Source organism: Gymnodraco acuticeps, unplaced genomic scaffold (genome assembly GCF_902827175.1).
Source record: "Gymnodraco acuticeps unplaced genomic scaffold, fGymAcu1.1, whole genome shotgun sequence".
Taxonomy (NCBI): Eukaryota; Metazoa; Chordata; class Actinopteri; order Perciformes; family Bathydraconidae; genus Gymnodraco; species Gymnodraco acuticeps.
In genome coordinates this window covers 5,730,862-5,757,753 of record NW_022992351.1, presented here as the reverse complement: position 1 = coordinate 5,757,753, position 26,892 = coordinate 5,730,862, and the positions used below count along the sequence as shown (strand labels likewise).

General features: G+C 39.9%; 1 protein-coding gene across 1 annotated transcript in view; it reads right to left on the bottom strand.

Moving 5' to 3' along the window:
* Positions 1–835: 835 nt before the first annotated feature.
* LOC117541978 (TOX high mobility group box family member 2-like) overlaps positions 836–26,892 on the bottom strand; it is a 72,825-nt gene continuing 46,768 nt past the window's right edge. The window contains 7 exon segments of the mRNA XM_034209373.1: positions 836–2,494; positions 3,395–3,534; positions 4,161–4,460; positions 4,462–4,548; positions 6,331–6,411; positions 8,682–8,912; positions 23,289–23,537. Coding sequence (XP_034065264.1) covers positions 2,461–2,494; positions 3,395–3,534; positions 4,161–4,460; positions 4,462–4,548; positions 6,331–6,411; positions 8,682–8,912; positions 23,289–23,537 — 1,122 coding nt within the window. The 3' untranslated portion in view covers positions 836–2,460.

The window sequence follows — 26,892 nt, the reverse complement described above, 5'->3', positions numbered from 1 at the left end:
CTTCTCCATGCTTTGGCATTAAAAGTATATCCTGCTGCTTAAATCCATGTTAAGGGTACTTTTGCAATTCCCGTTCTTTTGACGCCTACAGAGTAATACATTCACATCTGAAACCTGCACAGGAATTGTACAGCTGTTTAATAAATATAGTTATGACGATTGAAGAACCTTTGATGCATTTTATTGTCATTAAAGCATATCAGTCTTATAAAACGAGTAAGTCATTGAACTGAAACAGAGTGATTCTTTGCGGTTTGGAAATGAAAAACGATGTAGTAGGTTTTCCTAATAAACTCTAGGGGGCACTGCGTCATCATCAAGGAGAAAGTGAGAGAGAGAGAGGCTGAGTGAGAGAGAGATGGGAGAGGGAGGGGGGAGAGCAAAAGAGAGGGGGGGAGGGATGATAGATTCCATTTCTATTCTACCTTTAATCCAAGTGTGAAATTCATAAGTAAAATGCAGTCCTATTTTTCTTCTCATGTAGTTCTCTGAAAGGCCGTGTACTGCGGCATCAACGCTGAGTTTCATCCTCACACCTTTACCAGAAAACACAACCAGCGGGCTAAAAATGTTTGCTTGATATACTTTATTGATCATGTCTGTTTTTATGAAAAGAAAGGTAAAGAGTAAACTGTGGAAAGGTTAGAGTTTAATAAAGGTATGGACTCCAGGTGACAGCGGTCACATTAACTTTTGTAACATCAAAGATAATTCTCCTTATTACCGTCAGACATCTGCAGCCTAGTGCAGCTATTGGGTGCTACTTATCATATAACTAATGAATGTGTTCGGAGTCAGAAACCAAATTATAAAAAACTAGAGACACTCACATTAATTTCTCCACTTTAAACATTTTATTACAGACAAAAGAAAACAAAAGAAGTATTTGTGACACAAAATGAATCTAATGCTGGTACACTGGTCCTGCACCAATAACCATTTCTGAAAAAATATTTATTATTCTAATAATTATGTTGTTTGATCAATAATAATAATAATAATAATAATAATAATAATGCACCCTGATCAAAATAAGCCAAAAATGTTACTTCATATCATTCATAAATAGATGTGAAACCTGCAACCAAATTAAATAGAATGACCATATTGTAAAACATATGATATTCAACAAAGAAAATGGGTTCTCTCATCACTGGCTTTTTACAAATTAAAGAAGTACATTTGGCAGGTTTATACACAAACTTAAAATATCTACTCCCATGACTGTTCCTCCGAAACGCAAATCCTGCTACAGTGAAAAAACAAAATATCTTCATAATTTTTTTTCTTCACAAAAAATGATAAAGATGAGTTCAACACAATTCTAAAACACCTAATAAAACTAGTCAAAAACTTTAAAACCCACTGTTATGTTTTTTTTTTCTTTAGTAACATTTCACATTTAAGCAACTTTTTTGTATTCACCTGTACAAGTGGTGTCAGGACTACGGCTAGGTGGACAGGGTTACAGGTGGGGGCGGTCCTTATTGACCGAGAGTAGGAAGAGCTAAAAGGAGAGGTATCAACCTTTGACCCCTACAGTTCTGTAACGTCCTGAGGCCATGTGAAGAGAGTGACACTCTCTATCAGAGCTTCACCAGTTAAGAAGGAAATGGAGAATTTTACAGTCTCTGCATTTCTCTCTCGTTTGGAGAGAAACAAGACCAGTGAACACAGTTTCAACACAACTTTTAGTGTGTGTATTCCCTCACTGAATCCACCTGCAAGAAAATCACATAACCAAACACAAATAATGTTTAAAACAAAAGAAAGCAAGGGACTGCAGCTAAATACACACATAAGAGGGATCCATTTTGGTGATATTTACAATCACTCTGTGAGAAAGAAAGGAAAAGAGGGAGTCCTTTAATAGGGGCGAGGATGATTTACAAATGTCTTAAGTGTAAGTGACTATCTTCATTATAATTTCACTTTGCTTTTACTCAGTCGGGGTGTTTCAGTCTGTCCTGAAGTACATCCACCCCTGCTGAGGCGACTATATTCTATATTCCTGCATTAGCTTTTCTACCCGAGACCCCTATGCTTTGAGTATGCTTAGAGCATTTCATCTCCCCATTGAGGCCAGTCCATGGAAAACACAGAGTAATGGAGTGAAGAAGAAAGAGAGCATCTTTCAAAACAGAATGAGAAGACTTTTTTTTGGTCTTCATTTCCAGTATGTTGGTATGAGCTTAACTTACTGCCCTCGCAAAAAACGGAAAGTTCACTGATAAGTAAAAAAGCAACAAAAAAAGAAAAAAGCAAGAGAAGTGCCCCAGGCTTCTGGCCGATCTAAGTGCTTGGCAAATAGGTGATGTTACTGTAGCAGTCTTTGGGATTTTCAAAATCCGTCACAAAAAGAAAAAAAAAGAAAAAGGAAATGGTGTAGAAGCAGATACATCGATGACGTTGTTATGGTGGAAAGCTCCCTGGAGTCTGACATTTGGAGGTCTTTCAACTTCAAGTGAGGTAGAGAGGCTTGTCCCGACCACTGCTGGAGGAGAAGAAACTGTATTAATGTATGTCTGGATACAAGTGAAAACAATGATCGACTGGTTGTATTTCTGTTTATCCAGGAAATCCCAGTGAGATGATGAAATATAATTCAAGAAAGACAGGGCTAAGAAAGAAGCTCAAAAACATAAAAGCTGTCGACAAACAGGAGACATCAATTAGTATAAAGAAAACTACAAAAGTCAGAATTTGCAGTTAACTTCGTACTCAAAATGTCAAATACAGAGTCTGTTCTACAGTTATCTTAACTGACACACTGGAAATAATTCAGAACGCTCCAAAACTACAAACTACTATGATCTGACACTGAGGGAAAAGGTTTAAGCAAAGACTCAATCGACTTCAAAGAGCATCAAACATGATTTGACCCAGGCGTGATCCCATTTGACATACAGATGAATCAGCTCTAAATACAGGAGATACTGACTTCCAGCACTGCTGCCTCTCGGAATAGAAACACCAGTTTCAGGTGCGAGAGAAAATAGCATTCATCTTGTACCTGCTTGAATAGCTTGATTCAATAAGGCAACGTGTGCTGAGCGAAACACAGGGAAACTTAATTGGATGTCACACTTTTTTCCAAGCTCGGAAATAGCATTGTTCTACCGCTGCATTACTCATTTGAATTTCGAGAGGATGCTTTTCTTTAGCAGAGAAATCACCGTTTATGATTAATACTGTCTGAGTGTGAAGTGGTTTAGAGCAGCTCATTTGGAAAATGAGTAACTGTCAGACAACTACTTCATATTCTCAATAATCAAATGTCCTGCTTTTGATTTATTCTGGACCATCTTTTCATGGCTACTTTAATGTTATTTCTTCTTAACCATCATGTCCATTTTACATCATTCATAAGTACCACCCACTGTGATGAGCTCACCCGCAGTGGTTGGGTCCACAGTCCCGGTTGCAGTACTCGCTGTCCCAGTCAGGGTTCTGGCCATGCACCGGGTTAGGGGCCCCTGGAGACTGTGAGCCCCCGACACTGTTCTGGTAATCAGCCTGAATATGGGAGAATCCCTGTGGATCGGAGAAGAGTGGGGGAAAAATTGTTAAATCCTTCCAGCTTTGAGATGGCCAGCCATTAGAGTTTGCTGAGGCATGAGACTGTATAAGGCCAAATGTTGTCAATGGTCTGTATCAGTTGATTTTGAGTTTAGTGAGTATGAAACAGGCTGTCCATTTAATCTTATATTTGGTTACAACTTCCTGCTGGAATCGAGATTATAGACTCAGAGAGAAAGGGTAGTTGATACAGTATTTGGGTTGTTTCTCACTAAATAAGTAAAACATATGTAACAAATATATTTTTGTCAGACTCCTTTGTCCCTCTTCATTGCTTCATGCATGACTGTGGCTTGTTATACAGTACAATTATATTAAATTGAGTTTTTTCTCATTTCTTTCTGATACTGATACAAACAATAAATACTAAAATAAGGCTTTAGAGTATGACATCAAAAACACAACAGAAAACAAAGGATACATATGTTAATGTTTATAGGTAAATAGCAATAATAATTGGAATAAAATAATAATAAAAGTTCATGTCATTTCAGGTGATCAGGTACATTCTGCGCTTTAGCAGATGTGTTTCATCACATCCATGTTTCAATTTTTTTCATTTTGATAATGGCCACACCAACCTGTTGGCCAAGAGGAGGGGAATGCAGCCCCATTTGGTGTGAGATGATTGGCTGCGACTGCTGCATGCGGATTGGCTGGTTGAGCAGGGAGCTCTGATGCAGGGAGAGTTGGGCGTGGGGGTGCAGAGGTGGGCTGATCTGGAAGGGAGATGGGGGAGAGGCACTCATGCTGGGGCGCAGCATCTGGGACTGGCTGAGGGTCTGGGCCAGGGTGTGGCGGGGGGGCCCTGCGTAGCTCTGGAGGTCTGACAGGGGGAAGGAGCCCGGCGGGCCCAGGTAGGGTGAGGTGGGCTGGGGGGGGAACACTGTACAGGGGCTGCTTCGGGGGCAGCATGTGGGAGGACTGGCTGGTTTGCTGGGCACTTTTTGGTTCAGGATCATTGTATGTCTGTGGATGATACAAACGGAATGTTATTAAGATCCCTTTCAATAATAAAAATGTAAATCACATTCATTATCATTCATCAAGCTTGGATCACAAAACATCTACGCTTTAGTTTTTTAATAGAGGCATCCATTACACCTTTTCTTTTTTTAGTGTAATGGATGCTGCTATTAAAACAAATGTAGCCCTGCATATTCAAAGGAAGCTTCACTGCTTACTTTACTGTCGTTATATCAGTTGACAACTAAAGTGTATTTGCTACAACAGCAGCATGGATAACCAAGGAATTACTTTCTGCCCTTACTTTTTGTTGGACTGGGAAATTGGCTTATTCACTTTCTTGCTGACAGTTAGAGAAAAAGATCAACAGAATCCGGCAAGCTTTTACCCCGTTTCCTGTATTTTTGCTAAGCTAAGCTAACAGTCTTTCGGCTTCAGCTTGCAACAAACCGACATGAAAGTGGTTAAAATGTTCCTATCTAACTCTCTGCAAGAAAGTCATTTCTCACAATGTTCAACTTTTCCTTTAACATTATCAACAGTCAAACGTTATAATGACAAATCGTTATATTTGAGAAATATATGAGTATAACACCAAGGTGTGCTTTAAAAGAAAACCCCAAACGTCACCAAAATCACCCAAACTTGACCTTTAACTTGTTTTTGGACAGTACCACTTTGAGCAGGTGCAGCACCTACAACATACCCCCCCTACTCCACCCGTCCCACCCTCTACAGGCCCCTATGATAAGATGTCAGATTGCTCATCTCCAGCCATCAGTGTTGATTAGAACGTAATGGAGCCCATTTGTATGAATAGGGCTAGGGCTGGGGTAATGATCAATAGACACCTTGACAGATAGATGGGAAAAGGACACACACAGACACACAAATACACACATACACAAATACACACACACACACACACACACACACACACACACACACACACACCACACACACACACACACCACACACACACACACACACACACACACACACACACACACACACACACACACACACACACACACACACACACACACACACACACACACACACGGGATCACAGGCAGAGAAATGAGGCTGTTTGCCTGCAGAACAAATGGAATGACAAAAGGAATCTTCCCCTCACTACATTGTGTGTTGTTAATACAAGACGGCACTAAACAATGCAATCCGAAGCCCTCCTCCTTGCCTTTCTATATTCCCAGTGCTACTATGCTGGTGCATACAAGACGCCATCATTCACTTGAAGAAAAAGGGATGTCATAGATCTAAATTAGCAGGACGGTGTCAGCAGAGGAAACGGCAGAAAAGCCTATGATTGCTTGCATTCATTCGGATGTACTTCCTGTTGTAGATGATGAGATGGAGGAAATCGATGATCTAACACATGACACAGGTGTCTGTTAGTGTAAGATCCATTCAGGGTTTGAATTTTCTAATGATACATAAAAACAACCTGATAATATGAATAGCCTGTGAGGGCGACATTTATTTTCTACCCTCAATCTTTCCTAGATGTGTTGGCCATATGCTTCTTCTGACCCCTCCCCCAACTACATCACCATACCGACTACAATCCCCAACCCCCAACATCTGCACCCTATGGAAATCAGGTATTGTTCCAAATACGGCCTGCTCTTTTGCATCAAGTTCCCCCCCCCCCCCTCCCCACCACCTCCACCTCATCCCATGGTAGCCCCGCCCAGCCCATTAGCAGGGATTTTCCATGCAATCCATCATCAGTTTTAGCCAGGGTCTGTGTGTCATAAGCGTTACCTTGGAAACCAGACTGGCTCGGTACGCGGCCAAGGCTTTCAGGTACTCTTTCTTAGCCGCCTCGGTTTTCCTCTTGTACGCCTGTGAAGAGAGAGAAAAAAAATCAAAACGATGGGCTTCGGGTGAGAGGAGAGGTTGACATGCTCATAAATGTGCAGACACACATGTCTCTCAAAGCACACACACATACTTTGTATCTAACACTTTCTTAAACACATCACACACACACACGCCCTTAATGTTTCCCTTTCCATCAGAACCAATGGCACAGAACACCTCCATTTCCTCATCACAGCACTAAAACTCCCTCATCTCAATGTGTCTCCATCTATCGTAGCAACACATCATTTCCATTCCAATCCACCTAGAGAAATGAACTGGAACTTTCTCCCTCTCCTCCCCTCCCTCCTCCCTTTCTCTCTTTAGCACGACAATAACGCTCCTATCAGCATACTGACATTAGTGATACTCCAGAATGGCTGTTGTCATTTGGCACATTAGGATGCTATTCCTGCCTGTATATGAGTTTTGTTCGAAAGTGCCTTCCATATTGTTAGTGTGATATAGGAACCTCTTTTGTCATACCACTAACTGCTGATGCTGTGTTAGAGTGTGTTTGCATACGAATGTGGGCTGATATGGATGTGCAGTTTTGCATGCAGGTATTTTTTTCCAGGTATTGTCGGTGTAGGATGTCAAGTGTTTGAAAATGGGGCTATTAGCTATAAGGGCTATATGCAAAATGATGTCTATTATGCAAAGCAAAAGCGAGAGAAAAGTGGGTTTTGTCAGTAGTAAACCAAAGTTTGCATTCCTGTAGGGCTGGAAATTACAAAAAAGCCCTAGTGCTGATACCAAAATAGATTATTTGATCAATACTTTACACTTGGACACATTTGTTTATTTATGCTAAGCCTTACTTTGGCAAAGGAAGCTTTACCTTAATACCTTTTGCTTAATTAAAGAGGGCAAAACTGGTAAAACTCAAATGTATGAAAGAAAGTATCTTATAAAAGACAGTAATTGCTAAATTGATAATGCCAGCTTTTGTTACTTGGTGCTACGAACACATTTAGTTTCACGCCTATTTTGTGTGCTTGGTGTGCCAGAAAAGCTAAGCTCCGTAAAATGCAATTTGGAAAATATGGTGCTTTAAATATATGGAATATAGTGGAATACTGTCTTTACACAGTATCCTTTGTTAAAAATAAACCTTCCTCATCCCAAGAGAATTGCTGATAGCCAGAGAAGCTATAAACTCTTGTTTCTCTTGGACCTTAAAACACCATGACCTCCTGTAACTCGTCATAATTTCCTTAATTTGAACTGCAGAGCTGGAGTTGACATTAAATAGCTACAAAAACAATAGACTACTCTTCCTGGATAGCCAAGATGCCCTTCAGCTAAATCCAAGGACATGACAATGGTGAGGGGGGGATCACTAATTCTGTATTCTAGGCAGGATCAAAATAGCAGACGAGAGATATAAATAAAGAGAGTGGAAATGAGAACTTCACACATCCCTGCTTGTCAGAGGGCCAATGAAGATGCATGGTCTGGAGGCATCAGCTATTGAGGCAGAAGGGAAACAGAACGTGTGGACCATACCTGGGCCTGGAGCTTTGTGGGAATTTGGTATGGCACAAAGGATTTTCACTATTTCCATATCATTTTGGAAAATCCTTTTTAGTTTTTAACCTAAACTAAGCTGCTCAGAAAAACTCAGAGGAAACTCTTTGCATTCGGAATCAAGACCATTGATGAGAGTTTGTGTTTTTCTTCTTGTGTTCATATGTGATTGTTTGCTTTTGCAGGTGTGCACTGGCATGTTGATGTGAGTAAATCTACCCACTGCCTAAAATATCAGTAGTCTCCTGAAATCTCCCCAAAGTGTGTTCTATATTTCTCCCATATTGACTATTTGTTGCTTGTAAAATGTCTCAGAATGCCACAGAATACACAACCTTCCCCTCCTCTCTGTGCTTGAATTACATTTAGCAAGAAAATCATTTTTATGAGAGTCAGGGGAGTGGGGATAAACGGATGGATTATCTTTAGAAAGAGAATAACTAGCTCATTAAGGTGAACTGTATCTCACAGCAATGTTCTGCTAATTACACAGCACATAAGCCAAGGAAAGGCTGCTGTAACACACATGCCATCTACTGGTTAGACCAGAATGTGTGCATGAGGCAGTGTACATTTGAGTGTATTTGTAAAAAGAAGTGTCACATATGGAGGTGAAAGTTGAATCTTTGGCTTGTCAGTATTAGTTAATGATAGCATATGGCTGTCATCAATTTTGATTCACTTTATTGTTTCAGATACAAAAAAACCTGCATGTTTTGTACCTGCTTCTGTTCCTCTCCCAGGCTGTCCCACATGGAAGCCACAATCTTGGAGACATCCCCGAAAGTGGCGTTGGGGTTTGAGCCCTTGATGGCCGCCTGGGTGTCTCTGAAGAAGAGCGCGTAAGCAGACACAGGTTTCTGTGGCTCGTTGGGGTCCTTCTTCTTCTTCTTCTTTTGAGGTTTGGGTTTGGGCTTCATCATTTCTGCTGAGGCCCGCTTCTCACTGTTTAGCTATGGTTAGAAAGAAGGAAAGAGAGGAAGGGTAAGACGAGAGACAAAGTAACAAAGACATTGGTGCTCATAAAACAGAAATGTACTCTTTAGGTGCAGCTGCTACAGAATGAAGCATGATGAGACTTTCAGTATGCAGGATATTTAAAGGCATGATTAATTGATTGGATACGATTTTTGCAAGGTTATATACGTTTAAAAAACCTTCAGCATTAAACACTTTGCACATGTCGCTCAGCATCATTGAAATAGCAGAATAGGACATTCAATTAACGTTGAAGAGCAGCAGAGTTCTGCGAAAAGCAGCTTGTTCGGAGAAGAGAAAACAGATCAATTTACGGACATGGCTGAATGAAGACTAACAGAACGTCAGTGAGACAGGTTAGCCTCTGGGGTGTCGGAGGGGGAAAGGGAGGTGTAGTTGAAGAGAAACGGTCCAAACATGGGGTAGGGAGAAAGAGTCCAAGGCTAATTAAAATCTCACATTGGTATCACTTTATCAGACGCTGGATTCACGGATATTTTAAGATTTTCTTTCAATCATTGTCTTTTCTCTTAAAGAAACCATAAAGAAAAGGATTAAATCTATATATTTTTTTAATGTACCCGGTTGGTTTGTCAACAATTCCACACTGCGATTTTGCTACACTTTCAGGAGGCAGCTGCTCACATCTGTGTGATGTACTCGATCCAATACACATGAATACAATTTCATTTTCCGTGCAGGGCTTTGACGGGGAGTCAAATCCAGGTCACCTGATCCTGGTTGTGATTCTATATGGAAATTGCCTCCTTTGCTGAGGAGAGAACACATCAAGCACGGGAGAAGGAGAGAGAGGAAGGGAGTGGGGAGCGACAGAGAGGAAGATAAGGAGAAAGAGAGAGAAAAGTTTAAGCTGAGGGAGGATGGTGAGGAAGAAGTGACGGCTTGATGTTGTCATTAGTATCCGTGGAACATCCGTTAACCTGATTTCTGGGTTGCTATAAAGGCAGGAAATAACAATCCAATTCCCATCCATATAATAGAAGAAATAATGACATACTGAATATATAATGATATACATTGGTATTATGTCAAATGAAGAATGTTTATGTGCACTATTTACGGGTGAGGGGTTATGGAGAGTAACTCAAATGTTGCTTTGAGTGATATGAGAGTGAACGCCTATTTTGGGCTAAAGAAGCCCTTCTCCCAGCCTAAGGTCCTATTTCATCAGGTTGCATTTTAGACATTTTAAACAGCTTTGAACATTCCCTTTCATATTCTACTGATCCTGCGTGTCAGTGTTAAAACTCAGCAGGGGGGAGAACAAACCATGAAAAATATTTGTCCCTGTGCGAGTATCAAACAGAAACTTGAGGACATTTAAAGCCGTTCACATCCATCTAATGCATACTTATCATGGGATTAAGCAACAGCCATGCTTTTCCCTTTAACTGTCAATTGGAAAACAGGAAATGACTGCCTTTGAAAATCGCATTGTTTCAGCAAAGCAATTGCAGCCAAACAACACAATGTATTCTACACAGCATGAAATTAACTAATCAAAATGCAAGGTCCAGGAGCACATTTGGTAACTGAAGAAAAACTTCAAAATGGCTTTTGTGCTGCGCGGGAGAGAATAGATGTTCTCATTCAGGGTGATGCGAAAGTATTGCTTGTCTATTTCACAGCTTACAGGTAATATTCATTTTTTTGTTAGTACGCCTGGTTTCATAAAAAAATAATCATCTCTCACTTTTAGGCAATGAGGCAGAAGACAGGCATTTGAAACGACATCTGTTCCACTCAAGCCTTTGAAGTGAAAATAGAATACATTGAAGGTAGAGCTAATGGCATGACAAAATAGAAAAAAAGAAGGCCAAATAATCTGCAGGAGAATTCACATGTATTCAGACAGAGGGAAGAGCAATGGCATAAAACAGCTCGCAGCTATGAACAACGGGCATATTATTTCTTTATTTATTTTCCTCCCTTATTGTGCGAGGTTCATATTGTGAAATGATAGGAGGCCAGCAACTGAAAGGCTGAAAAGAATACAGATACAGCACATCTTAAAGGAGTCAAATAAACCTAATATCCATTCACTGCAGTACAACAGTGTTACAGGAGAAATCCATCCTTAGATACCGTGTTGGGACATTAACAATTTAGGATTTTTAATCTGAACCAATTGTTTTATTAACCTATCTCATCAACCTAAAGGGCTGTCATTTGTTTCCTTCAATTCCCAGAAGAAGAACAAAAGAATCCAAGAGCGGGTGGCAGCCTCAATGCAAAAAAGGCCAATTAAAAATAATCTATTATTCATATTATTTACCACAGTGGTTTTAGTTGTTGGCTTTACAAATGACTGATGATTGATAAACAAATACCCACCACATATCCACTTTACAGCATCAAGCTTATTCTCATTGTGTTCTGTAGGATGGTACAGAGAACAATAATGATTATGACAGCTGTTGTTGTCAGTTGAGAAGAGTCACATCCCTTATTCATAACACAACATCTTGTGGCTGCACTGCATTCTGGTCTATTTTCTGACACTGTCACAGGAGAGATTGGAATCTGGTCTTCTTCCACGATGGATTTCTCCCAGTGTGACTGCTGAAGCAAAATCAGTCTGTAAAGTAACCCTTTGATTCTGATGTGCCGACACTGGATCTTGACATTTAACATGCATATTTGAGACTATTGGACATTTATCTTCTGTATAAATCTTGTTTTGCTTGAGGTACCCAGATGTGACATGGAGTCATTTTACATATACCTTTGGGCAGAGATCAATATTATTGGAAAACGTATGAATATCCTGCAAAACCCAGCCTGGTTTACATATTTAAGCTATATTGGTTATAAGTATTTTCTCCTCACCTATCCCTCCATTAAGGTGTCCTGATTAATCAGAAGGAGTCTCTCCTGCAAGTTTGTCTCTATTTTCCTTATATCACACGTTTGTGTCAGAAATGCAGATATATCCCTTCATCTTCCAAGGCACTCAGGAGCAGCACTTTTCTAATTAGAATTCAGTATTTCATTTCAGTAACATAAACTGCAGTGAACATGTGCAGAGTTCTGCTTCAGGTCAATCTCTTATTCTTCATCTATCTTGCTCTAATTTAATCGTAGCATATCTTGGGTGATATCATGCCGATAAGAATGCATTATCAAACCTATACTTCTCATCGGGAAATGATGATGATATAGTGTCTTTTCAGATAAAAAACAACATTACTTTATGTGCAAAACAATAATATAATCCACATTTCTCAAATGTTTAATTCTGTCCAAACATACACAGTCCATGCAATAATTTTGCCTAAATACAATTTTACATCTATAATCAGGAACATTTTAATTTGACCAATTAAAATAAAACAATATTGGGAATCTAAGCATAATATGTGGTGCTTTATTCAGTATTATTTACGCAATTCGATTTTTTAGCTCTTCTCCAACAGAGGAGACAATGCCTGATTGATACTGAGGCTGAAGAACAAATTCACTTCAGCTATATTATAAAGACCACAAAAAAGCACAGAGGTGTTGTAAGAGCACCCTGTCCTGTACAGAGCAGCACATTCTAAAAGTATTTTGTACACAGGTTTCTAGCAAAAGACTAAACTATAGTGTCAGCCTTAGTTTGCCCATCCCATCAGCATTTCTGTTGTCTGAGGGGTGGCGGCGGATGTGGGGAGACAGATAGGGAGGAGGGGGTAGCTGTAATTCTGAATGGACAGCACTGCACTGGCAAGACAAGATTAGAATTGACAGCCTGATAACTGCGTCACTATCAAACAGGAGAGAGAGAGAAACAGAGAGAGAGGGAGGAATGGAGGGTGTGGGATTCAAAGGGAAAGAGAGACAGAGTTGATGTAGAGAGAGCAGATAAAAGGAGGAGGGGAGGTGAAGTGAAAAGAGGGTTGATAACAAAAAGAAGGACGGGCGCAAACGCAGAAACCGACAAGAGTTTAAGAGACATGAAAATTAGACAATAAAATCAGGTAATAGTATGGGAGAGTATAAAATTGTTTGTCCAATCACCGCTTCTTGAATATATGTATCATCATCATCATCACCATCATGTACTCTGAGCAGCAAAGTGGAAAGTGGTGCATGGTGTATTGATTTCAAAAGGCCATAAAAACAAACAGGAACTACTCAGAGGTGATGCACAGATACACTCTCTCTTTACAGTGATGGTCATTACACCAACACACGATGCAGAGCGCGACACTGAATCAAATCTGAATGCCATCCACTTCCAAAGTCTATAACACTTCTGTGGATATCAAGCCAAACAACTGTAAAATGGGAATATTCAAACACACAGTTGCTCTCAGTGTGTTGTATACTCTGCGGTACGGAGTAAGTGTGCAAACATCAACAGAGAATACAAGACAAACCCATTTTTACATGCTAGTTTTTGCAGAATAATGTCTCAATGTGCACTGGCCTGAGGAATGAGCAAGTACAAGAACAAGTACTACTCAGCACCGCCTGTGATACAGAAGTGGCTCTTTAAAACTGCAGTTCAAGAACATTGAACGTATTGAAGTCATCTTTGATCAGGGAGTGACTTGGAAAGAAGCTAGTAAAAGTAGTTTTAACTAGGGGACTTTTCAAATAATGAGTTTTTTCTCGGTATTGAACTCCTTAAATGTTGAACTTTTTAAAGTCTTCATTTAAAGAGGCATGACAGAAGCCTACTAGATGCAGTATATTTTGAATACAAATAGTTATTTGGCTTTGATTAAAGTATATGGCTTTGTCAGAAAGGACTTGTTTTCTATTAAAGGCTATATCTAAATGAATGGTCTTTATAATGCTATCCCCACAATAAGAAGAAACAAATGTTTCTATGTAATGTTACTTGCTGCAAAGAAACCCACAATGCAATGATGAGAAAATTACAGTCATCAGACACACCTGTCAGTGATGAACCAAGATCGTGATTAATAACATATCTCAATTTACATCTCACTGCCGAGGTATACAGATGAGTGTTTAAAAATACAGGTAGTGAACAATGAGTGAATTAGAGATTTGGACACAGCGTAAGAGGCTTTTACAGACCGCATTTTCTGTTAAAAACATCAAAGTTAGGTTTTGAGCACTGTTTTGATGCACCTGATTAAAAATGTCAAAGTCCAACATTCCCTCTGAGTGATTTTTGTATTCCTAAAAAATGTTTATGTAATGCAGTGGAATACATCTCTTCGACAGCGCGAACACGGACCTCTCCGCACCAGAATACTGGAGAGAAGCACGGCTTAGTGCAGCTGTTACAGACTCTAAGCCTTTGTGAAATTATAAATAGATAAATGGCAATGGTTAGAGAAGCAGCAGTGAGAATAATGTAATTTCAAGATGCCATATATCATTTTTCTGCGATTTTTACCACCGGCTCTAACTTGCAGGTTGTGTAGTGCAACAAAAACATCCGAGCACAGAGTTACTGTGGCACATGCCTTTTATGAGTGGCTACAAAGTCAGCAGGTTTAAAAATGTAAAAGCATGTTTGTCGACTGAATAACCCCCCCATTTTTTAGCTGCATTTTCTGGATGCAGGGATAACAAAAATGTATGATCAATGACGAAAACTATCCAAAGTTTTTCCAACATCATATTTGAAATGCATTAAACAACTCTCAACCTGACTATACTCTGACGATTTGAGAGCAGCAGAGAAAACATGCTGCAGTGGGTTTTGAAATAGAGTAAGCAAGTCTTTGTTAAGTTTCCATAATTAGGGTATGGGATCATATGGGCTTACATTTTGGATTTTATGTGATGCATTTCGTTGTTATTTAGATATAGGTTTCACATCACATTTCAAAGTGCCCCTGTGTGTAATGCTGTCAAGATTGTGGCCTTACAAAATGTTGGCAGGCAAGATGAGAACGTAAACAAAGCTGGTTGAGATCCGAATAATTCGACTTTCTTTAAACTTGCCTGTACACATCATGGATGGAGATCCAAATACAAGATCCTTTTTTAAATTGTTTGAATGTGTGAAAGTCAAGATAAACTAAAAGTTACATTTCACATTTGCACTACCTGTCAATTGTTTTACAATCCCTTTACCATTGTGTATTCCCATCATCTAGTTCACCATGAAGGCTTAATGGATTAACATACATCTTAGAATATATATACCATGCCCGACTCATCTGGAAGCGATTACAGCTCCATGTCAGACGGCCCATCTGTAAGCAATGAGCAGGACGGCATGTCAAAGCCGCCGCACAGATCTCTGAGTAAAACCAGGCCCTTGTCCAGAGTGCAGCACTCATCAAATAAAATACAGCCCGGACCAAACAATAATGAACCGGAAGTGCAGATTCATGATTGTGATCTAAAAGACATGAAAGGACATCAGTGGGAATCGTATAGACCTGATCCATAAAGAGCCCATTATGGAATTTGTATCCAGTTCTGGTGCCAGTACAAATATACAAGGGTTTTATGATGTGGAGTATTTCATTAGTGTTTTCAAACATGTGGGCTCGCACTAGTGAGCAGGCAATGTGGATTTGATTTCTACCAATATTCCTATGGCAGATATCTTGATTTAAACTCAAGTCATTGCTGAACTAAGCAGCCTGATTTTCTTGACTCTGGGAAATGACTGACAGCTCTAAGGAGCTCCTCCCTTTGAGCCCTGCCTAACAGCACTGGACCTACTTAATCAGCCTAAATTGCAAGTCGAGGCCCTTGTATTTGGTAATGTGGTGAAAACAGTGGCAAGTGAGAGCTAATTAGATTAACGGTAGTTTAACGAGCTGTTGGAGGGGCCCCCGCAGATTGGATTTTAATAAATAGTGGCAAAAGCATCTGCTATGCACTTCCTGGCTCTGCTGGCATCCTAATTGGCCCCAGTGGGTTGCTGTAGCTCAGCACTGCACTGTGCAATTTAAGAGGGGGGAAAGGCAAAATGCTTATCTTCAATCCAGGTAGGTCTGGGAAACAAAATAAAAAAGGATTTATGATTGTATGGCTTCACAGGCAATGCTTTATTAACATTAATAAAACACTTATATAATTTCTAAGGCTTTTATCACCACATATTTTTCACAAAATGTCCACAGAGCAGGAGGAGAGAATATCTCAGTGTCTAAATAAAAGAGATTTGGACATATTCATCTTTTTCTATTGTTTGTTTTCAAGATGAAATGTTCCCGTGATGAGGTCTTTGTAGAGGCAACAGCACAGAAAGGGAAAAACAATTAATCAAACATGAATGAGCGACCAATAGCAGGGTTATTTCCATAGCAACAGCCCGAGGGGACAACTTGAACCCTTTAATGTGAGCTGGTGATGTCTCTTTGTAAACATCTGCGCAGCGGGGGGAGAAAGCCAATGAGAGAGCCTGGCAACAGAGGCATCACAGGGCAGCAACCTCTTGGTAACAATCGAAGTTTCCATTATCTAGTATTGAAAGGACCTAAAAGTGTTCTAAAATATTGTATTCAGGAGCATTTAGAGATGATACTCCTCTTTGTACCACTGCTGTTCAGTGTCCAAAAATATTAGGGTGGTTTACAAAGAAGCCCGCAGCTGCTAACAACAATATGCAAATGATCAGGGAAGAGTGATGTTTTTGAAAAATAAGTTAATTTTTGTCAACACAATGTTTTTTTGCTGCTTGAAGAAGAACTGACATCAAAGCCATTTATACAAAAGCTTTTTCCTGATGTTATTCCTCTTACATCAGGCAACAAATCACAGTCATATTCTCTCTGGTAGTCGTGCCTTATGCAACCTGCAACCAGTCGGCTCACTCAGCCTCCAGCTGTGACCAACAGAAAGCAGTATGCTAGTGCACAGACAGTACAAACTGCTATTATCAAGGGGCGCTTGTTGGCGGACACAAAGGCTCGAGATTAATTGTTGTTTCCCAAGTCTCGGATAGAGGAGGGGGGGGGGGGGAATGTTGTCTAGGCAATGTGTTGTCTTTATCCACTGATGTGAGGAAAATAAATGAGTAAAACTCCTCACATCTTTCACAAGCATTTTAGAGTTACAAGAGAAATGCATGAAGAGAAAAAAGGAGAAGGAATTCAGAAAGCGCCGGATGTTCCCTCACTGCGGTCTAAAAATGACTAGGGATGCAGTATAGAGTAAGTATACAGTAGCAGAATAGTAATTCAGCGCACCACAATGGTCTCAGTATGTTAAAGGGAACAGCCTATAGCTTAAGGGAAATGTGTTATCCAGTTCTAAAGTGAATTACACTCAACACAAATCCCCAAACCATTCTCTTAGAGCTGTTTAAAACAAATTAACAGGCACTTTTTTGCTCCATTCCGTGCTGAAACAACGGTGTGACTGGGCAGTATTTGGAGTTAGGCAGCACCACCGCCGGCAGGAGCAGGTATCCGTAACCGTCTTACAAACACTCTTGTCCTAAACCTCAGTAGTTCCTTGGGCGAGAGTAATGGTTTCTTTGCACTGGGCCGCAGCGTGCTATTGTAGAATCACAGAGCGGTTAATTGAAACAAATGACTCTAATAATGGGACATTATCCCCACAGGCTGGCTTTGTGGTGGGCCTAATTAGCGTTGCGTGGTGGCGAGGAGGACGAGTCACCACGCTGATCCCTCAAAGGAAGCAGCCGAGGCCTCCTTTTAAGTGGGCAGTACGGGATTCTCCTTCTCGCAGCGTTTACGGGTGTCGGGCTGTTTTAAAACCAGCGTGCTAAATGTAAACATGTCTCGTCGCCCCCTAGGTCCCTCGGAGGGCGAGTAGCAGTCTGTGCCGTTCTTTAGCTGCATTTCCTTTCCGACTGTTCAAACCTTCCTGACGTAACATTTGATTAGGTCTCCAACTTGAGATCTTTTTATTTTTTATTACGTTTTTTAAATTGTCGCATACAAAAAATAAAAAAGTGACAAATGCATTTCTGAAAGTCACCCATCTGTTAAATCTTAAAGGTTATTCATTCAAAATCATAAAAAGCTGAGATAAAGCAGCATATTCTTACAATTCTGAAGCTGAACCAATTATTTTGTATTTTAGCTTTATAAATTATTTAGATTTTCTAAATAATTGTTGATTAATATTCAGTGATCTTACTAATTGATTAATCAAATAGTTATGATTATGGGCGACTCTTCCCCCATCGTTGTCCTCTCGCATGTCGTTATGGTTTCCTCTAGAGCGTCAATGTCCCGCAACTAATGTGACAACATGAGATATTGTTTTCCAGATGTATTTTGATCACCACTAAAATCTGTTTTTGCCTTTCTTAATTGTTTACCCTTGTACAAGATGATCTCAAAAAGTCAGCTGTAATGCAATGTTCAAATCTCTGTGACCGAGCTGTTTTAAATATTCATTAGTCGTAACAGTCGCCTAAGGTTATTTGAATTAGCGGCATGAATATTCATGTACGGCAATGAATGGGCATTTGTTTTTAATGCTCAATCTGTTAATACTCCTCTTCATTACTTCACTCCGGAGCCCGCATAATAAGCTGCACAAAACAAAGCGTTACTTTTTTAAGGCACAATTCTCTTTGGAAGCCTATTTGTTTCGGTTTAAATGAAACGGGAGTGCCCTACCAATTATCTTGCTGTCATTTCTCTTGACGACTACAAGACACATTGTTCACCCCTGTTGTGGAGTGTAGCACTGAAGGGCATCTGTCTTTTTGTGAAATGAAAAGCCACAACAGAAAACATTTCTACTGTTACAAAAAGTGATTTATCTGGGAACGTCACCAAGATGTCATATCTATCCCAGTGAAAGGCAGCAGAGCAAGCGGGTCATATGAGATATGTCTAAATCCTACAGTGGAAAAAAAGATTGCTGTTTCAATTTAAAAAACAAGTAATCCAGCTGCAGTGAGCATGTGAAGTCAAGTCAAACTGCAATTTTCAGTGACATTTCTTTCTTTTAGATAAAGTTTATTTTAAGGCAGTTCTTCTGATTAGATAGTAGGATAGTAGGTCACTTGATTTAACTGTTTGCTTTCACTGCATTTTCATGTCAATATTTTTGTCTGAATATTACCTGTTTCACGGGTTTGTGTACAATGTTGATAGGCTTACTCTGATATTTTTAATAGCTTGAATTGGCCTCTATCTAACTATCCCTGCGCTGTCAATAAACACAGCTGTCAATATCGTTTTTGTGTTGCTGCATTAAAATGGTTATGGCCTTTCCCCCCGCTGTCTATGTCCTAAATGCCAAGTGATGCAAAATGAATTTCCTTTCGCAGATTAAATGAAGTCAAGCTCACATAACCTTGTAGCAATCAGTGACTGAAGACTAATCCTGGAAATGAAGGCAAACACATACACAGTGCAAGCACACTGTAATGGGCACTATTGCGCTTAATAATATACTCAGTATTTCTACGTCGTCACTTATTTATAGGCTGTTTCGAGGTCAGTTTTGTTTTCTAAAGTTGGAGTTCCACTTAATAAATATGTGCTATACAACCAAGACATCTGCAGCATTTCAATCTATTTTTGTTTTGTTTTACATCCTGAAAATGTATTGTTTGAAGAATTTGACAGCGGCAGTATAGTTTTCAGGAAAACTGCTCTGACAAACCGTACGTATCGTACAAACTCATCCCCAACAGTAATTTAAAGTTAGCACTTACCAAGGAAAGTAACAAATATAGCAACCAAACACCCACATATTTTTCCAGGGATGATTGAATCTGATTCAGTGTTAAAAGAGAGTGATTATTACACATATTTCCATCATGTGGCCAGAAAAGAAATGCAAAAATTGCTAGACAAATGTACAATAAAGTGCAACATAAATCGATAACATGTAAAAAAAACACCCCAAAAATGTTAATGTATCCTAACATTAATAAAAACACTCAGAAGAGTGTAACGTTAAAAATGGACTGCTGATAGATTGTCACACATCTTGCCAAAACATATTAATCTCTAATCACATGTTTAACAAAACTGAAAACTCCCCAGGAGTCATCTGACTGAGTGTGTGACATAAACTTGTAAAACTGGTAGCTGCTTTTTTGACAGCAGGGGCTTTCCTCCTCCCGAAACAGCCTCATTACACCGGTAATGAGACAGGGTCGACTGCTCTGTTTCAATATTTAAACGTGCTGGCGCCCCTCAAAGCTCCATGTTGGGGCCATTCTGCAAACTCCTCCACGACCCCTCATTACCATCTTATGGTGAGTGTCCCTCCCCCTCCCCCAGGCTAAAACCTCAGTCAGACCTGAACCATCAGGGGGCTTGTTGAACATGAGACCCCTGGGTGCCACCTCTTCCCTGAGCGTCGGGGTGGCAGGAACGCTGACAGCTAAGGGTGAGATAGGGATGTTCTCCTCCGCGATGAGCGTTCGCACGAAGGCGTGTTACATTTCGCGGTCCAGTCATTCAAGACGTGGCCCTTTCTTCCTTGAGCTGACAGAGTATAGGTCAGCGTTGTGGGGAGGGGTTCAGAGAATGTAAACATTTATGATTGACAGCTCTCTCTTTTATAACGCTGATGTTGATCCTTTTGCTTGTCGGAGTCTTGTAAATGGTGCAATTTCAAGTCTGAGAAAAGGTTAAAAACTGTCAGTTAAGACAACACACCCGTGCAGCAGAAAGGATCAAACCCTACACCTGAACAAAGTGCGTTCAATTGAAAATGAAAATAAAAAACTCAAACCTCCATTTTCATCAAACATTCAAGCTCTGAAATTTGCTTAACACTCAATCTATGTATTTGACACCCGTTTTATCTTCCGTTACACATCTTTTTGATACACCAGATAATATTTCTGCTGCCTGTGGACTCATAATTAGATGGAAAAGAGGAGGATGTCAGAATAAATGTATCTGGAAAAAAACAGGGCTCTTGCAGAGACATATGCTGTTCTGCATGGCAGAAATAATCAGATTATTATAAAGCAAGCTCTGAATGAGCAGAAATTACAGACTCTTAAGCTATCAAGACAAACTAATGCAAAATCATGCGCGTACAGTATGCAGCATGAAGATGATGGTCAATCTGCTGCTCTCACTGCTGTAATGATTTAACTGTGTTTGCTGTAGAATCGATGTGCGCTGAAAAAGAAAATCCCAAAGCAGGGAGAAGTTTACAGAGCTTTAGCCTCGGGCTAAATGTTGTACAAAAACCAGCAACAGCATCCCTTGAGATGAAGCGTATCTGTTGCTCCAGCTGAGCTTGTGCTTGTAGGAGGTTTATATTTGCTCTGAATGAGAGCTTTTATTGAAGAGGAGTGTATCCTTAAGGTAACGCTGTTGACTTTTTATTTGCTCCTTCAGCAACGGTAAAAGAAGACTGTCGAATGATCAGGGTTTTGGTTTTCCATCTCCTCCAATTGTGTGGGTTTGCCGAAAGGTTTTTGTTAATACAATACAACAAAGGTAAAGGCTTTCTGTTAATTGCTGACCCTGGTTACACTGAGAGCCTATTTCTATCCACCCTTTTATTGTTTAAGCAGTCAGCAAGCATTCATTCAATCTTCCTTATTATACTTTTATCAGTATGAAATTATGGTTAATTTACTTTGTTGGGGAAGCATCAAATGAAACATCCCTAATGGAACCAAAATGAAAATAACGTAATCTCCAATTGCTTTAAAATATTTCTCAATATACAGCCTACTTTCCTATTCCGCAGCCTCAGAAATAAGCTCCTCTTGTCCCAGGAGATAATAAATGAATTGAATCCCCCCACTCCAAGCCCCACCAACCCCCTCCTTCTTCCTTATCGGTCATCTATTTTTCCAGAGTAAGCTATTACTTGCTGGGGTTGCTAGGCAACAAGAAATATTAATAGCGGCTATTATTAGCCAGGCTCTGCTAGAGTAGTACTAAAATGTGGAAGTGGGAAACATGAATGTGTTACATAAATCTCTGGACCTTTCACAGTGTGTGCAAGTCTCTGTTTGTGCCGTGATTTATTGCAATGACGGTTCATTTATGAGAAAAGGGGGTGTGAAATAAGAAAATGGAACATTACCCTGAAGGGCTATTTCAAAATAAATAATTGCAAAGGTGAAACAAAAGCTGTTTAAGAAGCAGGCACTCCCTCTCCGTTTCCTTCTACGACTATTGGCCAGAAAGGGCTGCTTTGTTACAAATACTGGTGCACTGACATTACATTAAATGAACTTTATACATAGTGCATAAAATAATCCAGTGTATATGTTGCTTTCTTTTAAAATCAACTCATCCAAATGATTGTAGAGGTTTCTTCAAACCAGCTATCAGCACTAAAAAGCAGATTGACTAAAAATGTTCCAGTCAACAACATCTTTCTCCTGTAACATATATTCAGCAGCAGTATCCAATGGATTGTGACCTAATCCTGAAGACTGGCTTTAATGGAGGCCTTAGCTACCACCCACGGAAAAAAATGGAGCTTGCAACTTACGCAGTTTGATTCTGAAAATCACATAAGACCTGATTAGCGGAGGATAAATGCCACGGATGCTCACATTAAGGCATAAATATTCATGATGGAGGGCAGAGAGAAAAAGTAATATTTATGTCAGATGAAAGTATATAACGTTGAATAATTCACCACACAGGCCATCTATAATTCATCTGGTTCGATCCTATGATTAAAGCATTTGAATGTGTTCGCCAGCGGTGTTTACATGTTCAGTCTGAAGCATGTTTAACACAAGAAAAAGTCCCTTTACTGGAGGGGGGAGTGGGGGTCCTCAGTATCCTTTTGAAAAGAAAAATCAGCTGACAAGGGATATCCCCCTCTTTTTGTGAAGATGTTCTGTTCAAAACCTGCACCCCCCCCATCACTCCCAGTACTTTTTTTTGCTTTGCCGATCAGAACGAATGAAAATGTGCAGCGCGGTGTTTCTCGCTCCCTTTTTTGATTCACTTTGACGCAATGAAAATCTGTGAGATTTGTAGCTGAATAGATATTAAAGGAGCTGTGCTGTGAAGGTTTGGGTGTTAAGGAGGCAGCAGCGCTCTGCATTTATTCATGTTGCATGTAAAGACCGCCCTTGCTCAGGCTGCACTGTCTAAGCTTCCTTGGCCGCTAACCGGGCTAATTATCACTCTAATGGAAAACCGCTTTGCTATTATGAAAAAAATAAATGGAGAATATTGAGAGCGGCTCGGGAAATAATGACTGGTTTCGTTGCTGCGCGGCTGTTTACACAAGTTTCAATGGAGTATCATAGGATCAATAATTTTTTGGAAACATTTTGAATAGACTGAACTTTTCTATGACACCGACATGGGAAACCTGCAGAGGAAATGTTCTCTGCGCTGACTTGCTGGCTGACTCCCAGCCCCCTGACCACGGAGACTAATAGCCCACCACAGCGCTTGACTTGCACGATCACAAAAGGCTGCAGCTAAAAGGGGACTGACAGAAAAGAAAAAAAAATATGTACTCACCGAGTGCATAGGCCCCGAGAGGAGGTGGGTGTCCTGACCCAGCATGTTGGACATCATGAGGGCGGGCAGCTCGGGGTAGGAGTAGGTGTTGAGCAGGCCGTTGTGAGGCATGGAGTGGAAGGGGTAGCCGGACTCGTGCTCCATGAGGTGCAGCAGAGAGGGGTCGGCATGGTTGGGGGGTGTGATGGGGGGGATCTCGTAGTCTTCATCCCCAGCACCGCCACTGCCTCGGCCTTGACTGGAGTAGCTCTGGAATGGCAAAGACAATATTTTTAAGAACTGCAATCACAGCAACCTTTACTAATTTACTTCTTTTTGACATAATTTTCAGGGTTGCAAGAGGATGATTTGTTCCCAACATATATTAATAATAAAACAGAAGGAAAATGCCACGACAGGTCACGGATTGACTTTCATCTGTATGGGCAAATTAGAGTCTGTAACCCATGCAGTAATTTGCATATATTTAGAACGTGGGAGGAAGCAGACAGAGGTGATTCTACATGACACATTTAGTTAGCATAAATAAAAAAGGAGGCTGGTTTGAATCTCTAAGAAAAACATGCCAAACCAGATGACTTTATAGTCGTACAACATTTTAAACTTAGCTTCAGTTACAATGCAGTTACAACTGCCAACAAAGGATGTTCCAGAGTAATTAAAAAGCTTCATAATTGGCTTTTAAATGCACCTGTTGCACTGTGTTGTTCACATTTGTGTTTGCAGCAGACACTGAACTGCAGCAGTCAATTCAGGCTGTTTTGCTGGAAATAAAAATAATTAGAAATGCAAATTGTTGCGCTTACAAAAGTGTAAAGAATTAATTCAACACAAACATACACAGCAAATTAATTAGAGTTAGACAACAACAGCTGCCGTATGGAATAATTTGCTTCAGAAATCTTGACAGCTTTAAAGCAACAAACTGTCTGCGTGCACGCCTTTAAATTACAGTTAATCAAATTAATTATGTGGAAAAACACCATTGACACTCAGTTAGTGGCTATTTTATAATCTCATAATTATAATGCCAATCATATTTTTAGAAACAGAAAAACTGAACTAAACAAATCTCACATTTCTCATTGTTAAATGTGTCCGGTATGTCAAGAATACACCCATCGGGGTAACACAGCACAGATTTGTATGGTACTAATAGGGTGATACATGAGCGGAGCCCGTGCTTGTCTTTTCCTGGGCCTATCTTGACATAATATTACGCAGAGAAATATGGTTTGTGCTCTCAAAAAGCATACTGTGGGTATTCACCAGGGAATGAAAAGCAATTTTGTCAGAGGCAATCTGGTGCCAACTCCCCTTTATAATGACTGAAGAAAATTAATCATCACAAATAATATTCCAGTGTCAGCCATTCAAGAGCTTTTTAATAGAATTTTTATTATTCATGTCTCGTGGTACACATCAACTAGTCCGTTCTGCAACATTTCAGAAATCAATTCAATATCATCTTCGTGTAGGCTGTCATCTCGCCTGCCAGTGCAGCAATTCATCTTGAAAACAAATACTTTTAGCAAACAAATGGCGAGAAACGTCGAGGAACGGCTACAATGTCCTCACAAGCAGAACTGGTGCTCGAAGATAGGATAAAAGTCTCATAATGTGCACTATCATTAGGGAGAAAATAATATTATAAAAGGGAGTATGTTTACTATCAGGGGGTGATGTGCTGTGTTCTCTTCCCATAACACTCACTCTTGGTGCTTGCTCAGAAATATTATCACTGACAGTTCCTTCTCCCACGACAAAGGTTTTGCAAATGTGTTTTCGTTGTCTCACATTTATTCTTGTTGTCATTTGTTACTATTGTTAACAAGCAAATGCCCTAGGTTTAATTTAATAAACACATATAAACACATCTCACTGGTTTGTGCACCTTGTCACAGCTTTTTAAATGTGAGCATTTGCTGCCCTTCATACTTTTAACAACCAACTGGATATCTTTGTGTTTTTACGAAATACTTGAAGACATCATTTTGGAGTTGTATCCTTTTTTCATGTCAGACAATTATGAATTGACAGCAGATTAATCGTCATCACATGTGTCATATTCCTGCACCAGGTTAGGTTTAGACCACTTGGTAAAGATTAAGAGACGATCGTTTTCATAGTTAGATTACATTTTGTAATTCACATTAACATTATGGGTCTTCGTCAGGATTTTGAGCATTTAAAGAAATGACTAATGAAACAGCTTTTTCCAGAAATTTAATTTTTAATTTTTCTTAAAATGGAATAATCTGAGAAGGGAACATCAGTCTTCGGTTAAACTGCCTACAGCTCATTGACATGTGCACGTACAGAAACGGTGCTGTTTCACTATAAACGGACGCAATACAAAACGAGCAGGAACTATAGATAGGGAGCTCGACTGGGGTTAAACCCGTTTTAATCGCTATAACGAGGAAATCAAAGAGATGGAGAGGCTTGTTTGGCAAGAATGAGTAATTTACCACGTTGACTTTATGTACCAAGATCTAAATGCTGTCAGAGGCTATTTTACGACCGTGCCTTCCATCCCTTTGGTGCATTTTTATTTTCTTTACAGCTTCTTATGATGCCCTTGAAGATAAGACACGGGACAAGGACATCACAAGTTTAATATTTTCAAACATATATAAATAATTCATAAATATACTGTCTTTCAGGACAGAGAGTGGATAAAAGAGAAAGGGGTCAGAAAGAAACACCAAATGTTGATTCAGCCATCTCTGTAACCTTCACCTCACCCCATCTCCCCTCCAGAGGTGAAATTTAAGCAAATCTGTCATTTTCCTGGACAAGGATGTTACTTTGAAGAATCTACAAATCAATTCTTCCCTTATTCTCTTTCTGTATCATCAACACGATAAAGCACCAAGCTTCAGTTATGATTCAACATCAAAACACCATATTGCTGTAACGTAGTTTATAGATGTGAGATGTTGCTTCCAGGCATATTGACAATCACCGTACATAAAGCAGACCCTGGTTCTTTGAAAAAAAAAGCCGGAAAATGATTCACCCAAAGGGAACAGTGTTGAGTTTTGTATCTTTGTAAGATCCAGACTGACAAAACATAATATGACTTCTGATGTAAGATAATTTAAACCAGAAATATTAATAAAAAATTGGTTTTACGAATAAGCTCCATACTTTTTTCTACTATACTCATTGTTTTTTTAGCTTAAGATAAAACCTATTTGCGTTAAATTAATAAACCACTGAGCTGTCCCAAGCTCAATAACAATAATGACACTCAGTACAATGTTATTGAATTTAGCTTGAATACATTTCAATATGTGCTTTATTATCAATTTAGATAATTGAATTGTCTTCCTTCGCGTCGAAAGGAGCCAGTTGAGGTGGTTCGGGCACCTAGTTAGGATGCCACCTGGGCACCCTAGGGGGGTGTTCCAGGCACGTCCAGCTGGGAAGAGACCAAGGGGTAGACCTAGGACCAGGTGGAGGGATTATATCTCTTCGCTGGCCTGGGAGCGCCTTGGGATCCCCCAGTCAGAGCTGGTTGATGTGGCCAGGGAAAAGAAAGTTTGGGCTCTCTGCTGGAACTGCTACCCCCGCGACCCGACCACGGATAAGCGGGAGA